Consider the following 16424-nt stretch of genomic DNA (forward strand, 5'->3'; position numbering starts at 1 on the left):
AATGCTGCCCCAATTCCCCTAATCAAAGTATGCCATCCGTTTCCTGTTGGGACCCTGAGTGATGCAGGCTGGCATCGTGTGTTTAAGTCATTGATTCTGAATGCCTTTAGGCAAGGGCGCACTCTCTAACATGTGCTGGACACAGGCGCCACCACTCCCTGTTTTCACACTCCTGGCTCGCTCTTGGATCTGCCTGGTCTCAAAGACCATTGAGACGGAGACCCTGGGTTCATAGCCCCAGGCTAAGAGAGTCACAGCTTCCAGGTCTCCAGAGCGTCATAATGCCCCGGGGGCGGGGGGAGTACTCAAAGCCCATCAGTAACACCCATCTTGTCCATTTCAACACCTGTCCAGCTTGGCCACTGGTTCAATAGCCAGAGCTGTCTCTCCTTGGCCAAACTCAGTGTCTTGGGGTCACGGGGACTCACCTTTGTCTGAGGATGCTTTATTACTTTAGGTGGGTCAATACTTTCACTTAATGCGTGTCAGCTTCTGCAGGACCACACTAGCCTGGCCCTTTGAGATGACTTTGGACATCTCTGCTCTGATTCATTACATATCAATTTCTTCTGTCCAACTCTCAGTGGGCCCAGCTTGTTTCCCTCATTTCCTCATTCTTAGGGAAGTTCTCAATTTAGGTCTCACAGAGGTCACTGTTCCCATTGTACAGACTGGGAAACTGAAGATCAGAGTGGAAAGTGAGATTCAGGGAATTTAGGGGAGCTGGAATTTGAACCTGGGTCTGTCCGGCTCTGAGTTAGAGGCTTTCCAAGGGAAGTGTGTGTGTGTGTGTGTGTGTGTGTGTGTGTGCTGGCAGGGGATGGGGGGGGACAGGGCAGCCTGAGTGGAGGCAGGAGGGGGGGATGATGCCACAGGTGAGAGAAACCTCAAAGCCAAAACCTCTCGCGGACAGGCTGGGGCACGACATGTGGGTAACAGGTGCAGAGTGGGGGCCACAGCAACCACAAGCCTCTGAAGGCCAACAGACTGAGAGCCATCCCCAGTTCTTCCCCTTCCTTCTTTATCCCCTTGGGCCAGTCTCCGGCCTCAAAGAGCAGTTATGAGGGAATGTATGTCCAACATTGGTACACAGTCAGCTTGGATCTCTTCCTGATCTCTCTGGGCTGCGGTAGGGCGACCTACGGATTCGGCCACCAGGGGGCCCTGTTGCCAAGGGTGACCAGGCATCTGGGCCCCGCCAGGGTCATCCATTCCTTCAATCATTCCTCCACTCTCCCAACAAACAGCTCCTGTGTCCCTTCTGTGCCCAGTAGAGGTTGGAGGGATGCCAAGCGCACAGAGGGCAAGGCACAGCCCTGTTTGAGAAGCCTACAGTCAGGAAGGCATACTATGCTGGACAAAGTGGGGTGGGGGTAGGAGCTCAGAGGACTGTGATGACCATACAGAGTCAGGAAGGCTTCTCAGAGGAGGAGGCTTTCAATTAAAAAAAAAAAATGTTTATTTTTCAGAGAGAACAAGTGGGGAAGGGCAGAGCGAGAGAGGGCAACAGGATCTGAAACACACTCTGCCCTGACGACAGAGACCATGCTCTGGGGCTCAGACTCACGAACCATGAGATCATGACCTGAGCTGACTCTGACCGAGCCACCCAGGTGCCCCTGAGGAGGCGGCTTTTGAACTTGACTTTCCAGGATGAGCAGTGATTTGCTCCTGCTCTGCAGACTCTCACACCTCCTTGCAGCCCCAAGCCAAGCCGTCCTGAGTGTTCATAACCCACATGACTCCCCCTCCCTCCAGGCACACCGCGACCACCAGCTTCTGTGAGCCCCCAAACTTCAGGCCCTAGTCATCCCTGCAGAGTTAGAGGCCACAGAGCCTGCTTGGGTACAAGATGAAGGGCAGCTGCGTGTGCACAAGGACAGAGGGCAGGGAAAACCCAGGCTTTGGAGCCTGACAATTGAAGTTCTCTACCAGTTCCTAGCAATGCGTCCTTGGGGAGGGCACTTCACTTTCCCTCCCCTCCCCCCAGCGTTTCCTCCCCGTAAAACAGGGGGGAGGGGGCGGGGGGGGGCGGGTAATAACCATCCTTGCCTATAGCGCATATGTCCAGTAAGGCTCATTTGGCAGCCGTCTCCCTGATCTATGAAGTGGCAAACTCCCATTAACCATCTCGTCATCGCATTGAGAGGGCATTGAGAGGTGGACCCTGCCGCGACCCTTGGAATAGGAAGCAGGATGCTACCCTCCAAGGGTTGCTTGGACTCAGCCTTGCTTCACCTTGGGAAGAGGCCGCCTTGCAGGTTGTGGTCAGAACCACAGAATTTTCAGGAAGTGGGTGAAATCCTCCAGGGCTCAGCAGGGAGTCGGGGTGGGGGGGGAAAGCTGGCGGGGAGGGGGGGGCGGGGGGAGGAATCTCTCACTCTTTGACCTGCAAAGGGGATCTCTACAAATTCACTGGAAGACAGTGTGGTCCGTATCCAGCTCCACCATTTATCAGCTGTGTGGCCTTACAAGTCACCCCCCTCCCTGAGCCTCGACTTCCTTGTCTGTCAAGTAGGAGTAACAGTGATCCCTAGCTGCCATGGGCATTGTTCTGTCATCTGCTCAGCTTCACCCACTTGCCCTGGAACAGCAGCCCTCTCCTTTTTTGGGGCTCTCCTCCGCTCCAAACACTGTTTCAGCCAGGGCTGTCCCCACTCCTATGATCCTGTCCCTTGGCCACAAGTGATTGGCCCACAGGTGGACATCTGACCACAGCCAGGCTGATCAGAAGCCTTCCCTGTTCCATCGGTCTTGTTTGGAACCCAAACTGAGAAAATCGCTGCGGGCTGAAAAGCTCAGGAGCTGTCATCACTGGCCACATGTCCTTCCTCATGGCAGTTCGTCTGCAGAGGGAAAGGCAGGGGAGAGAGAGGGACAGTCGGTAGACCCAGCAGTATCTGGGCCCCTGTTTTGGGCTGTGCTCGGGCCCAGCAGCTCTGCTCACAATCTAGGAGTTGGCCTCTCCCTTGCATTCTGAGAGTCACCTCTCCGGTTGGCATCGATTTCTAAAGATATACTTTCTCACAGGGATGTGCATAGTAACAAATGAGCTAAAGCATGTGAAGCACCCAACCCAAGGCCCGGCCTGCTGCAGGCTCGGTAAGCATGGATTCCTTTCCCTTAATGGGCACCAGGCGAGGATGAGGATTTGGCAAAGATACCAGGAAGATGTGAGGCGTCAGTACTCGTGAAGCGATAGAACTCAGCAGCTCTGGGGAGACTAGAGTCAGGTGACTCGGGACCCCACAGAGCCCCACAGGAGACCAGGATGAATGCCCAAGCAGAACATTTAGTGGATAGGAAAGGACAGGACTAAGAAAAAAAAAAAAATCCTGCCTCATTCCTGTGTAGGAGCAAAGGCTGTCAACAGGTACTCCGGCTGTGCCGAGAATGGTGGACTAGACCATGGACGCCAGGAAAGGAGCGTTTGAGCTGGGGTTTTAAGGGCGAGTAAGAGTTTCCCAAGCAGGGAGAGGACTGGGAAGGGACACTGGACCATCACTGCCAATCAGCCACTACCACTAACGGAAAGCCGATTAGTAGGAGGATTCAGCCCTCCTGGGTTTGAATCCTGCATCGGCCAACTTTCAAGATTCTTCTATGCTTCTGTTCCTTATCTGCAAAATAAGGAAATAGGAGTTTGTTTCTAGTATTAAATGAGATCGTATACGTAAAGCACTCAGAACAATGTGCTGGCAGAAGGCTGTGGTTAAGCACTCAATAAATGCTTAGCTCATTATGAAAAGCCTCTGCATTATCAAGTCCAATGCCCTTAAAATGATTACAGCTGTCACCATTTGTTGAGCCCTTCATAAGTCCCAAGCATTGCGCTACATGCTTGGCATGTTTTGTCTCCTGTAATCCTACCAACACCACCAGGAGATGAGTACTATCATCCCCACTAGAGAGAAAACCAGAGGCTCTGAGACGGCAAGATTAAGCACGGCGAGTGTAACCAACAGAGCAGGAGTTCAAACCCAGGTCTGCCTCAAGACCCAAGCCCTTGGCCCGGAGAGAGAAAGGGACCAGTCTCAGGACACACAGCAAGAGAGTGGGATGCCAGGATTTCTTTATGAACTACCCAAGGGCAGGTACCCTGGGTGACGGAGGTTACTGAGGTACTCGCTCAGCCCTCCCCAGCACCCTTCCGCCACCCGTACCCGCACCCTCTCCTGCTCCAGGGCGGCCGGGAGGCCCTGGGGCTCCCTGGCCGCGGACAGAACTGAGGAAGGGCTGGGCCGACCGCCACGGGTCCGCAGATCGCCCGCCCACCCCATGTTGGCACAGCCGGAGGCCCGAGACGCGGCCGCGCCCCTGTTCCCCTCCCTTCCCCACCCCGCTCTGCTTCCGCCAAAGGTCCTTGTAGAAAATTCCAGCCTCGCCCGGCCGCGCGGGCGCTGGACGGGGGTTTTTCCAGCGGGGTGGGAGCAGCCGGGCGCGTCCCGGCCCCGCGGAGGCGGTGGTGGGCGGGCGCCCCCTCGGGCCCCGCTCGGGACTCCCCCCCCCGCCCTCGTCCCCGCCCGCCACCCCCCCCCCCCCCCCCCGAAAGGCGGCTTTGGCTCCTTGCGGACGGGCGGGCCGCCCAGGGGAGCCGGCTCGGGACGTCCTGGCAAACAGGAAATGAGACAAAGGCAGCCGCTTATCGGGAGCCCCGCATTCCTTTCAGGTGATGCCGGGACGCGGCCCCCAGGACGATTGCTGCCTCCGGGAGCCCCCTCCCCAAGCGCAGCCCTCCTGGGCTCCTGGAAAGGAAGGGACCCCAGCGCCCAGAGGGACCGGCTGGGCCGGGGTCTTGGGAGCCAAGTGGAGGGAGAAAGAACAGGGCCTAGCCACTCAACCATTCCACAAACCGTAATGCCCCCTTATACCAGGGTACAGGTGTGGGTGCCAGGACCCCTAATGAACCCGACCCAGTCCCTGCTCTCAAGGAACTTCCAGCGTAACAGAGGAGGTAGGTAGACACCCAGAGAAGTGAAAATACTGGGTGAAAGGGCAGGGTGTAGATGAGTCCTGGCAGGAGGTGTCGAGGCCATGCTGGGTGGGGTTGGTGGTTTGGGAAAGCTGGGGTCCCTTGCACAATACCTGACACACCAGCAGCCCCTTCAGGTACTACCTGAATGAGGGTACAGTGGAGTTGGCTTTGAAACAGCAGAGGGGCAAGCGGAGGATGGAATGGAGGGGCATCTAGACTGGGGAACAGCATGTGCAAATGCCTGACGGTTCTGCCTGTGCACAGGACATCTGAGGGGCAGTGAGGACTCTGGAATAGCCTGGGCACGGGCTGAAGAAGCTTTGGTGAGGAGGTTGGTGGAGTGGGTCCTCATGGCCTAGAAATACGGGGATCCTGGGGAGGTGGGGTAGGGAGAGTACTCAGAGAGGCAGGTCCAGCGTGGCCCAGGGGCAGGGGGAGGAGGTAGTGGGGGGAGGGGGGGGCTTCGCCTGGGTGGCTTGGAGAGGCTGATCTGCGGAGACAGAGGCTCCAGCCTCTGTGGGGCTGTGCCCCCCTTGCCTGCTGGGCACTGGCGCCAGTTCTGCTGATTGGTGGGTCAGGCTCCCCCCACCGGGCAGCGCTGACTCAGCGTCTGAAAGGTGGTTCCCACGGGCCCATGTCTCTCTGAGGGCCAGAGGCCATGCCATCCATGCCCCACCTCCAAGTGGGTCCGTGCCCAGGACCACTGACAAATAGGGCCGAATGGCGGCTAAGATTTCTAGCCTCCCCACCCCTGCCGACCAGCAAGGCCTCAGGCCCTCCTTCCTGCTGTCTGACCGTATGCCATACCAGCCCCGGGCCTGGCTTTCCACTCCCCAAAGTTCCAAGGTACTACAGTTATCAGTACTCTTTTTATTTTTAAAACCGTGAGAAGAAAAATAAATATCTTTGGAGGATAAGAGTACGGGGGTGGGATGGGGTAGTGGGGCTGGAGACTTGGGGGTGTCCTGGCTTCCGTGGTCTTGAGCCGGGGGGGTGCCCGGGGCCTGGGATCTGCAGGCCCGCTCCTCCCCGGGCCAGGCCCTGCCCAGTCCCCGCTGGGAGGTCTGGGGGCTCCGCCAGCCTCGCCTGCCCGCGGCTCCCAGGCGGGGCGCTGCGTCAGCGGAACCTGCGCGAGGGGGATTAGACCCCAGGCGCCCGCCTGCGCCCCCGGAGCTCCGTCGGGCGGGGCGGGATGGGCAGCGTCGCCCCCCCAGGGGCTCTTCCGCCGGCCAGCCCGGCGCGGTGCCAGGGCCTCAGCGGTGCGCCATGTCCTCCATGCCCACGCGGCCCCAGACGCCCAGCACGAAGCTCTCGATGTCGCACTCGTTGGCGCCGCGCACGATGCGGAAGTGGCCCCTCTCGCCCCAGGCTGGGCCCCACGAGTTGGCCGCCGTCTGGGGATGAGGAGGGGCGGTGGTGAGGGGGGAGGGCAGGGGGAGTGGGGGGCAGTGAGAAGGCCGCGGCTGCAGGGCACCTCCCGCAGGGACTCACCCAGTATTTGAGCGTTCTTCCGTCGGGCAGCGTCTCCTGTCCCCACCTGAGGAGGGCGCGGCAGAGCCAGGAAGGGAGAGGACGCTGATTCCACCTGCCTTGAGGGGCTCGAACCCCAGGGCACTTTCCCTTCCAGGCTTGGGCGGGGCTCTAACCCTCTCTCTACTCTCGGTCCCCACCTTTCAAAGTCTGTGTGCCCACGCCCACGTGGGGTTGGGCACCAACGGAATAACTGGAGGGGTGAGCCGAAAGGGGGAGAACTTGGGCCTCCCTCCTCCAGGGCCCCACATCCTGGGGACCAGGTCTCCGGGACCTCACAACTTCACACGTCTGCCTGCCCTCTCTCTTCACTTGGGAAGCCAGGGAGGGTTGGGTACCAGGGACCGCAAGGTTGGGGTACCTTGGAGGCCCCAGACTCCCACTGCAAAGTACATTTCATTGGTTGGACAACTGAAATCAGTGACTCGAACATCTTTGGGGATATCAGGTGGGGGAACTGAAGCCCGGGGGTGGGGGTCCGTGAGTCAGGCAGAGTTGGGGTGGGTGCTGAGATGGAGAGAGGTTGAGCAACCCTTGAATCCTTGTCTGTATTACACTGGAGTGAATTTTATCACAGTGTGTAAGGGAGGACCAGTTCCTAGAAAACCTTCAAAGGCCCCCCCTCTCGGTGCGAGGCAAACCTCTCCTCTTTTCCTGTCTTGGTCTGCTCTTCGAAGCGGGGCTTTGCAGAGAGACGGGACGGATTCGAAGTAGGCTCGGAGCCCCCCAGTGCAAGCCCTGCGGCCCCCTCCCCTCTCTGCCCCCCAAGCCCCTCACCCTGTGATCTTGACCGAGTGGGTCCCGTGCCGGCGGTATCGCTCTGGCCTCCCAAGGCTCACTGGGGTGTGGCTGTAGATGCCGCCCTGGTACAGGAAGAAGTCCTCGTGCACCTCCATGAGAGCTGTGGGCAGAGGTCCAAGTAGGCCCGGCTCAGCCCATCGGCACAGGTCTGGAGACGCATGCCCAGACCCATACCAAGACTCTAAGTGTCCCCCCACCCCCCTCCCCGCCCAGGGTGCTGCCCGTGGGGAGGGGACAAGGTCCCACTGACTCCTAGCCCCAGTGGGACTTGCTACCCCATGCTGTGCAGACCCCTTGTGCTGCCGTGCCGTGCTCGGTCTCAAGCAGGCACGAGCTTCTGGAACCAGGGGGCAGGATGAGGGGCGTTTACCTTGGACAGGGCCGTTCTCCATCAGTTCCTTCATGATCTCCTTCTCCTGGAGGGTTGGGGGTGGGGAGGAGAGTGTCGATCAGGCTTGAGGCTCCAGCCTCTGGCCAGCCTTCCTGCCTCTGCCCCTTCAACCAAGTATAAACTTACGCTGGAGCCGAGGCGGTAGGCAGGAGTGACCTGGTAGATGTCATTGGCATGGACATGGCTACTGGGGCATCGGGCAGTGGCCTGGCGCTTGCCCCGACCCATGGCCCGGCTGTGCATCATACAGCGGGGTGCGGGGCCAGCCTCGTCCCGCTCGCTGCCCATGAACGGGTAGCAGTGGTCGGACACAACCCTGGAGGAGAAGGAGGAAGGAGCAAGGAGAGGTGAATGTGATGGGCGTGGCCCTGGCCCCTCCTGAGGGTTGCCTTCCTGAGCCCCCACCCCCCCCACCCCCCCCACCCCCCCCCCTCCCGCTTCACATCCTCCTCCCTGCCCACGCCCTCTGCTGCTCACCCTCGACGTCGCAGGAACCACCAGGCCCCATCGAGACGCCCACCACGGCAACCCTGCTGGTTGTGGGTGTTACAAGACAGCAGGTTCTGGGGCGACAGGACAGGTGCCATATGCCCCAGGGAATGGATTGAGACGCGATCGGATGCCACGGCTGGTGGGGGAGGGGGGGAGGCAGAAGGGCCGTCAGGGGGCTCGGGCCTTGGCCCTCCTTTCCTGCTGCCCCTGCCTCCACCCTTGGACGTACCTGCTGTGGAGAAGGCCCAGGAGCCTGCACAGTTGCCCTGGTCAAGAGGCCCATGGATCAGGTTGGGCCACTTCTCAGAGGCCTCGAACGCTGTGGGCAGCACCTCCCCTGGGCCCAGAACTGTCTGCAAAGCAAAAGTCACTCCGTCTGCCTCCTGCCTCTGCCCCCGTCTACCCTTCAGGGGCCCGTTGGCACTGAAGGGCCACCAAGAGTCTAGGGCCTTCCGCGGTTCGATCTTGAGCGGTCCTGCTGCCGAGCGATTCCAGTAATCTCCACATCGACTCAAGGGGAAGACCCAAGCACCATTTGATGCGTTCTCAGGGTCAGGTGGGGGTGGCCAGTCCTGATGAGTTACGGATGAGGGGACGGAGGCCAGCAGAGAAGTGGCCAGGCCAGGGTCACCCACTTTTCCTTCTCAACCCCCACTCCCTCATTCTTCCTCTGCACCTTCTGATCTGACACTTCCTTCTTCCCACCAGGACCTTGGGCTTTGGGCCCTAAAGGGCAGGGGAGGGAAGAAGCAGTAAGGTCCTGTGACCAGGCAGCCTGCCAAAGCAAACAGCAGGAGGCAGAAAATAGCAGGGGCCCAGGGGAGTAAGGACAGGGGCAGGGGCTGGTCACCCCAGCCTTGAGCTGCTGTCCCTCTGCAGGGAGGGGTACTCTGGCCAAAACTGCCTCCTCCCTGCCTGCCTCTGATGGACAGATCCTGTGGCATGTGCCCCAGCCCCGTCCTGCTGCGGTTCCCCTTCCCCACCCCTTGACTATTCCGGGGATGGTTCCCATTTCTGCCCGAAGGGGGTCCCACCGGCAGGAGGGGAGAAGCCCCCTCCTCCCTCGGGGTTCCGCTGAGTCGGCATTTGTTTCCGAGAATTCCTACTCTCGAGCCGGAGCCAGAGGACAATCTGTCCCTCCCTTCCGAAAATACCAAGGTGACCTCCTGGCCCCTTGGGCCCTGACCCAGCTGTACTGGGAGGAATAGCATTTTTCCCAGGCTGGGCAGGCCACGAAGGGACTCGGGCTGGGACCACAGAACTCAGAATCCGAGCATCAGTTCTCTCTGGGCAGCACATCTTGTTATGGGCAGGAACTGAAGACCCGCAGAAGGGGAGTGATGTGTGTCCAGAGACACACAGCCTCTTGGAGGGGTCTAGGCCCGGGGCCTTGGAGGAACAGGACCCAGGGTGCCAGGGTTCCTGGGGTCCCAGGCCATGGGGAGATGGCAGGATGGACTTACGTGAATCTCATTCATATTGGTGACAGAGGAAGAAGGGCGGATGGTGCCCAGGCGGTAGCGAATGCCTTCATCCAGGGTCATGCCCCAGAAGGCGCTGTGGTTCCCAGCCCGCCATCTGAAAGAGTAGGGGTGGGAGTCACAGATCTGCCAGGGCTGAGGGTCCTAGAGGTACGTGCATATGGGTAGGAGAGACGCATCCTGGCCAAGCCTACGCGTGAGTGAAATCTGGGTGTGCCTGGCAGCACGTACATCTCGGGGGGAATGTATGTGTGTCTGTGCCACCTGGGGGCATTTCCAGGGCCTCTCACCCGTAGTTGCCCCGGTTGATGGCGTTGATCATGTCTTCGTCCACCAGGCATGGCTCCTGGTCACACTCCCACTGCCCTTGCTCCTGGCAGGTGCTAGAAGAGCAGAAATGAAGAGGTGGGGGGGGCTGGGCATCCTCTGAAGGGGGGGGCGCTCAGAAGTCAACGTGGACCTGAGGCTCTGTGCCAGCAGTGATGGGAAGACCCCTAGATGATCCCATTCAGCCTGGTGGCTTCAGATGTCAACGTCAAGTGCACAGTTCTCAGGTTTGTATCTGCTGCCTGGATGGATCTCTCCCTAAACTCCAGATCCAAGGACACAATCTCACCACTGGGGTGTCCAACAGCAGCTCAACCCGAACACATCCCAAGCCGAATTTCTGACCCCCCACTCCCATGCGTGCTCTCCCCACGGTCTGTGGAAAACGTCCACTCCATCCTTCCCGAACCTCAGGCCGGGAGCCTGGGAGTCACCCTTGACGCCTGCCCTCAAGCGCTAATTTGATTCATTGGCAGGTCCCGTTGGCTTTCCCTTAAAAGCACATTCAGGATCCAAACCGCGTCTCGTTCTCTCCTGCAGTCATCGTGGGCCAATCACCTTTCCCCTGGATTCTGCCGCAGCTTCTCCGCTGTTCTCCCCATGTCTGCCCTGCACCCACACTTCGGTATATTTTTACTACAGCTGCCGGAGGACCCTGTGCAACCCAAGTGGTATCATGCCATCCCCCTGCCCAAAACCCCCCCTTGGCTTGACATCACAGAGTAAGAGCCGGCGTCCTGGCCGTGTTAACAAGGCCCTGAGTGATCTGTCCTCCTGTCCCCTCTGTGACCCCCTCCTCTGAGTCCTGGCTCCTGGGCTTCTAGCCAGGCTGGTCCACTGACTGGTCAACAACAGCCGTGCTCCTGCCCCAGGGCCTTTGAGCTGCTCTTTTCCCCATATCCCCAACGCTCACTCTCACTTCTTCCAAGTCTCCATTCACACGTCACCTGCCCTGGCCACCTTCCTATCCCGCTTCCAGGTTTTATTTTCTCCTGAGCACGTCGTCACTCTGTGGCACGCTATATCTTGAGTTATGTGTACAGCTTATCCCTGCTTCCTCACAGACGCTCAGGTCCTGGAGAGGAGGGATTGTGTGGTATCTTCAGAGCCTAGAAACCAAAACCTAGCACATGGCAGGCCCCCAATAAATATTTGTTGGATGAACGAGTGAATGAGGCACTGTGGTGAAGAGGCTAAGAGCAGGGGTCCTGAAATTCAAGTCTTGGGTTCCAACTGGCTGACCAGTCATGTGACCTCAGGTGAACTCTCTCCCTCAGTGTTTTTGTCCATAAAACGAGGAAATGAATAGTCCCACCTTCCAGGAATTAAATGGCAGGGTTTTGTAAGGCTTATAAAGCATTTAGCACAGGGCCTGGCCCATCTTAGGTGCTCAAGAATCATTACCTACTACTCTAGTTCTCAGACCAGGAACCCTAGACTCCCCGTCTCTGGAGTTTCAGACTCCCATCCACCTGGCCCCCTCACATCTCCTCCGGGTGTATCTCAAACTGAAAATGGCCCACACTGCCCTCCCCCCAAACCGCTCCTTCCCTAACATCCTCAGCTCAGGAAATGGCACCTTATTCACGCAGGTGTTCAAACCAGAACTCGCCGCGGTCCATGGCGTGCCCCCATTTCCTGCGCCCGCCATCAGCAGGTCCTGGGATGGCACATCGTGGACGGCTCTGCATTCACCTGCCCCTCACCGCCCCCCCTCCACTGCTACCACCCTCCTCCAGTCTCTTGTCACCTGTCACCCGGACCATGCCTTCCTACCCAGGCTCCCTGCCTCTCTACACCCCCTACCCCCGCCCAACCCACCCCCAGGGTGCATTCCCTAGCCACTCTGAAGCCCGAGAGATCTCTGAATGACATAAATCAGGCTGTGTGCCTCCAAGTGGCTTCCCCCGGCACTTAGAACAAAATACAAAACCCTCAGCACGGCTTATGAGACCCATGGACGCGGCCTGTACCTCCTTGGGCCTTCTGTCCCCACCTCATAACCGCAGTGAGGTCTATCCCACCTCCTAGCCTCCCATGAGCTATGGGCCCCCATGCTCCCTCCTTGTCTAGCCATCTTCCTTTGTCCCTCCTCCACTCTACACGAGGCCCCCCCCCCCCATGATGCCCTTTCCCTGCCACACCTGTCGCAGGCTGTCATATGTTTATTTGTGTGTGGGCTCCTTCGTTGTTAGACCGGAGGCTCCCGTGCAACCTCAAGGGCGGTCTACCACATCTGGCTGCACTTCCCTGGCCCGGCACAGGGCTTGGCACATAGTAGGTCTTTAACAAATAGGTGTCGACGGATCAGGGCATTCTATGAATTCTATAATGCTTTTACAAGCTCATAACTCTGCTATTACAAGAGGCTAAACTGCCTCCTTCCCCTGTTGCCTTTTAAGGAGCCTCAAGGGGAACAAACCCAGTATGGCTGGGCTCCTGGGCCCCGGGAGTGGGCGGGGGCACTTTCGGGACAGAGGGAGGAGGCTGCGTAGGAGGCGGCTCTCTCAGGCTTCTCTTCCTTCTCAGACTCTCCAAGCATTCCTCGAGGGCTCACGCAGCCTAGAAGGCCTGCGGACACGACCCCACACCCTCAGTCAGGTGCCGAGCACAGGGAATGGGGGCCACCAAGTGCAGTGAGGGGACCTCGGGCTGGTCAGTCCTTTCCTGCCGCCTCCCTCTTTGCCCCCAGGGCTGCCCAAGCAGGTCTAGACTGGGCTGGTGGCAGCAGGCCCCAGCATTCCAGAGGGGCCCAGGGTGGCCAGGCCCCAGGGATAAGAGTGGGAAAGAGGTTAACCCATCAATGCCCAGAGACGTCCTATCTGGAGCTGCCGGCTCGTGCAGGCACGTTCCATGTTTCTGAACACACGCGCCCAGTCCACACACACTCACACCATACCCACACGCGCGTTCTCTCACGCGGACACATGCTGAACCCTATTCGTCCCCACTCCCCTGTGACCCAGCACCCCTCACACCAGTGAGGCAATGGAAACAGCTTATGCGTAATGCATTCCAAAAAGTGTCCTCCTCCCTGGGGCCTCTGCAGTCCCAGGCAAAGAGGGCGTGGTGTGGCGTGGGTGCAGGGCCACCTCCTCAGAGCCACAGGGTCCCCATCGTTTCCATTAGGCCTTCAAGGCTTCCTACCCACCCCCTCCCCATTTCCCACCTCAGGCCTCAGATTAGAGTAGGGGAGCACCCCTGACCCTTCATCCTCCTACCAGAACAGGGAGGGCGGGGGAGGGGCCACATTCCCGGGAAGGCCCTGCTGCAGGTTGGCGGCCGACCAGCTCAGCCGTCCCTGACCCTCATCCCGTCCAGGGCAGCGGATGCTACAGTCAGAGGTTTCCTTCCTGACACCCCCTTCTCCAGATTCTCCCGTACATGGAGAAAGGTTGGGAGGGGCAGTGGCCCAGCCCGAGCCAGCAGGGACAGGGAAGCACTCCCAGCTCAGGGGCCACACCTGGGGCCAGGCATCCATGGCTGGCCACTCCTGGGGAATGCTGTTAGAGTGTTGTTTTAGGAGTTGATAGGATGGGTGTAAAAATTCTCATGTTACAGACGAAGAAACTGAGGCTCGGAGAAGGGAAAGGACTTGTCCCCGGCACGTGAGCCGCAGGCATCGGGTCTGAACCAAGTCTGCGGGCCATAGAGCCCACAAGGCAAGCCCCCTTCAAGCTCCGCATACTCACCAACGGTTACAGTTGTCCCAGTAGGTTCCTAAGATTGGATAGATGCGACTCCCATGGGTACATCCTGGAGGGAGGGAAGAGGAGGAGAGAAGTGGAATCAAGACCAGAGACTACGGGCTCGGGTGGCCAGGTCCTCAGAAGTCAGGTGTTGGGAATCCTCCCAAACACACACACACAACACACACACACACACACACACCCCAGCCCTCACTGAAACTAAAGTCAAACTATAACTTCCTAAGACATCTCCCGCTGGGTAACATACCAACAGCTACCTGGGAAGTTCTTCAGTGACCCCCAACTTGGCTCCTTCTTGCTTCACTTGGATACCAGCCATCACATTCCTTAGATCCTTTACCATTTACATGAGTTGAAACTTGGAGATGGGGAGTGGGAGGGGCGTGGGGAAACCGAGGCCCAGAGAAGGCAAGCGACTCCCCTAAGATAACACAGCACTTCGGGATGTGACAACCTAGGTATTCGGTCTCACCCCCACAGGCCCACAGAACTGGGGGAAGGGATTCAAGTGATTCTCTTATGGGACCAGGGGCAAGGGCGTGGGAAAGGATGGGGACAGGGCTGAAGGAAGGAAGACATTCGCCCCACCTCCCAGGTGTGACCAGCCATCTCAGGGTAGAGAATCCTGAGCAAAGGCAGAGGAATGGCGGAGATGAGCCTGACCAGCTCCCCCCACTCCCCCCCAGGCTTTATCAGCCTGAGGGTGAGTCAGCAGGCGGGGCCAGCACCTTCCACGTCTGGCAGGGAGACAGGACTGGGAGAAAGGGCAGGAGACTGCCTTTCTCCTGGGCCAGCTTAGAACCCCACCGACCAAGGATCTTCTCTCTTTCAGTCTTGCTGGAGAGATTCAAGTCAGACCAGAGGGGAGAGGGGGACGTCCCAGAGCCACAGACAGCGGGGCGGGGGCTCTCCCCAGATTCTACAAAGCCTCCCCTGGACATGTCAGTGCGTCCGCCTCGCTCCTGAGCCTTGCTGAGTCTGGGGTTGACAAGGCGACCCACCCTCCTGGCCGTCTGGTGCCCACCTGGGATGGGGGGAAAGGGGGGTGGCACGCCGAGGCAGAAGTCCCAGAAGTCAGGGCAGCAGTCGGAGACGGTGCGGTTGCAGAAGAGGTCACAGTAGCAGGTGGCACCCAGGTAGGGCAGGGCGCAGTCGTCGGCACGGCCCCGGCAGCACAGGTCCTGCCCCCCGCAGTACCGGCCGCCCGCATCCCGGATGCCCCGCAGGTGCAGACCCGGGGCTAGCTCCCGGCGCCCACGACCCCGCCGGGCACCCAGGGTCAACTCGCCGGCCAGCAGCAGCAACAGCAGCAGCCCCAGTGGACATCGCCACATGGTGCCTCCTGGGCCCGGGGAGGGCAGATGTCAGGGGTCAGAGGTGGCAGGCTGCAGAGACTCCCTGGCACCCCAGGGACTGATCTCCCAGCTTCCTGGGGCTGTGAGTCCAAGGGGGTTCAGCAGGGTCAGAGACCCTGATTCCTGCGTCCCCAGGCAGGACCCGGGAAGGAAGGGGACAGGGCAAGAAATGGAGCCCCTCCCTGACCTGCCCCGGAGACCTTCAAGGACAGGAGGTGGGGATTGTGGCGTTCTTGGTGCCCCTGGCTCAACACCCACAGCTCGGACTGAGGTCTCCTTTCCTATCGGGGTCCCTCTGCCCCTCTTTCAACCTCCATGCCTGACGCCGGTACCCCCGAGCTTGTGTTCCTCTGTGTCCGTCCCCGTGCCCCCCTCCACTCTCCTTCTCTGCCATCCCTCGCGGTCCCTCCGCCTGCCCCCTCCTCTCTGTTCCTTCCTTCTGAATACACCCCACACCCCCTGCCCCCTGCGCAGGGGAGCGTCCCTACCTGGTGACGGGCTGCGCCCGGGCTGCCCCACGCGCCTCCGGCCTCCCGGCTCCTGCCACCACGGGACACTCAAAGTCGAGTGAGGAGTGCGGGGCGGGACCGCTTTTTGCACCGCCCCGCCCGCAGCACCGCCCCCCGGCCCAGGAGGCGGGAGGGAGGGGCCCCGGCCGGCCCCGCACCTGGAGTAGCCCTGTAACTCGGGAGCGGGAGCGGGGACCCGTGAGAGGGACAGTGAGCATGTGATTGTCCTCGCCGGGTCTCCGACGGCGACGGCAGCCGTTCGTGCCCTTCGGGGGCGGAACTGCAACCGAAGCAGAAAGGATCGTGGTCTGACACCCGTCAGGACTTCCCAATGGGCCTCGCCGCAGGGCTGAGGGGCTGCCGCGAAGAAGGGGAGAGAGGGGGCAGCGGAGCTCCGAGTTTTGGACCCAACTTTGGGAAATGATGGGGAGGGTGGGGACAGCAAGCATCTCTGAGACCCCTCTGACCCTTCAGTATTAAAAACAGCCTTGCACTCCCGTGCCCCCCAGGCTTGGGACCGCCCCAAGCCGCCTCCGTTCCCAGGAATGATTGGAATCCAGAGGAGGATGGTTGAGGACCCTGCTCTAGGGGCCTTGGAGGCTCATCCTTCCGAGGGGGTGGGGTGGGTGTGGTGTGGGGGCCGCCTCCCTGCCCACAACTCTTCTTTGGGCCTGCCCTCCCCAGGCTGCCCAGGCGCCTTGCCAACCACTGCCCCCTCTATCAACCCCGAGGGCATCCTGCTTGGCACCTGCCCCCCTCCGGGGCCCAAGGGCAAGAGCCCTGGCAGCTGGTGCCCCCCCCCCCGCGGAGCCCCCCCTTCCTGCCCGGGGGATAAACCCTTCCTTTGCCCGGG

At 59.9% G+C, this 16424-nt stretch overlaps 1 protein-coding gene across 1 annotated transcript; it reads right to left on the reverse strand.

Moving 5' to 3' along the window:
* Window positions 1–6228: 6228 nt before the first annotated feature.
* Window positions 6229–15041, reverse strand: TINAGL1 (tubulointerstitial nephritis antigen like 1). Its single transcript, XM_047085893.1, has 11 exons — window positions 14732–15041; window positions 13690–13753; window positions 9961–10053; window positions 9653–9767; window positions 8419–8542; window positions 8175–8325; window positions 7824–8013; window positions 7677–7722; window positions 7283–7406; window positions 6467–6512; window positions 6229–6369 (listed from the first exon to the last, which is right to left on the reverse strand). Exons 1-11 carry the CDS (start codon window positions 15039–15041, stop codon window positions 6229–6231), a joined length of 1404 nt encoding a protein of 467 aa, XP_046941849.1.
* Between the last annotated feature and the right edge of the window lie 1383 nt (window positions 15042–16424).

This window comes from Lynx rufus, unplaced genomic scaffold (genome assembly GCF_022079265.1).
Source record: "Lynx rufus isolate CCGP_SWC_20201006 ecotype Redwood Valley unplaced genomic scaffold, mLynRuf1.p SCAF_2, whole genome shotgun sequence".
In the NCBI taxonomy this organism is placed as follows: Eukaryota; Metazoa; Chordata; class Mammalia; order Carnivora; family Felidae; genus Lynx; species Lynx rufus.

Excerpts from the sequence above, each read along its gene's own strand:
- TINAGL1 (XM_047085893.1), bottom strand. The coding sequence starts at position 15,041 with ATGTGGCGATGTCCACTGGGGCTGCTGCTGTTGCTGCTGCTGGCCGGC. Across the intron at positions 13,754-14,731 it reads CCCCTTTCCCCCCATCCCAG|GATGTACCCATGGGAGTCGC; the intron begins GTGGGCACCAGA and ends CCCTCCCTCCAG. Across the intron at positions 8,014-8,174 it reads TGGTTCCTGCGACGTCGAGG|GGTTGTGTCCGACCACTGCT; the intron begins GTGAGCAGCAGA and ends CTTCTCCTCCAG.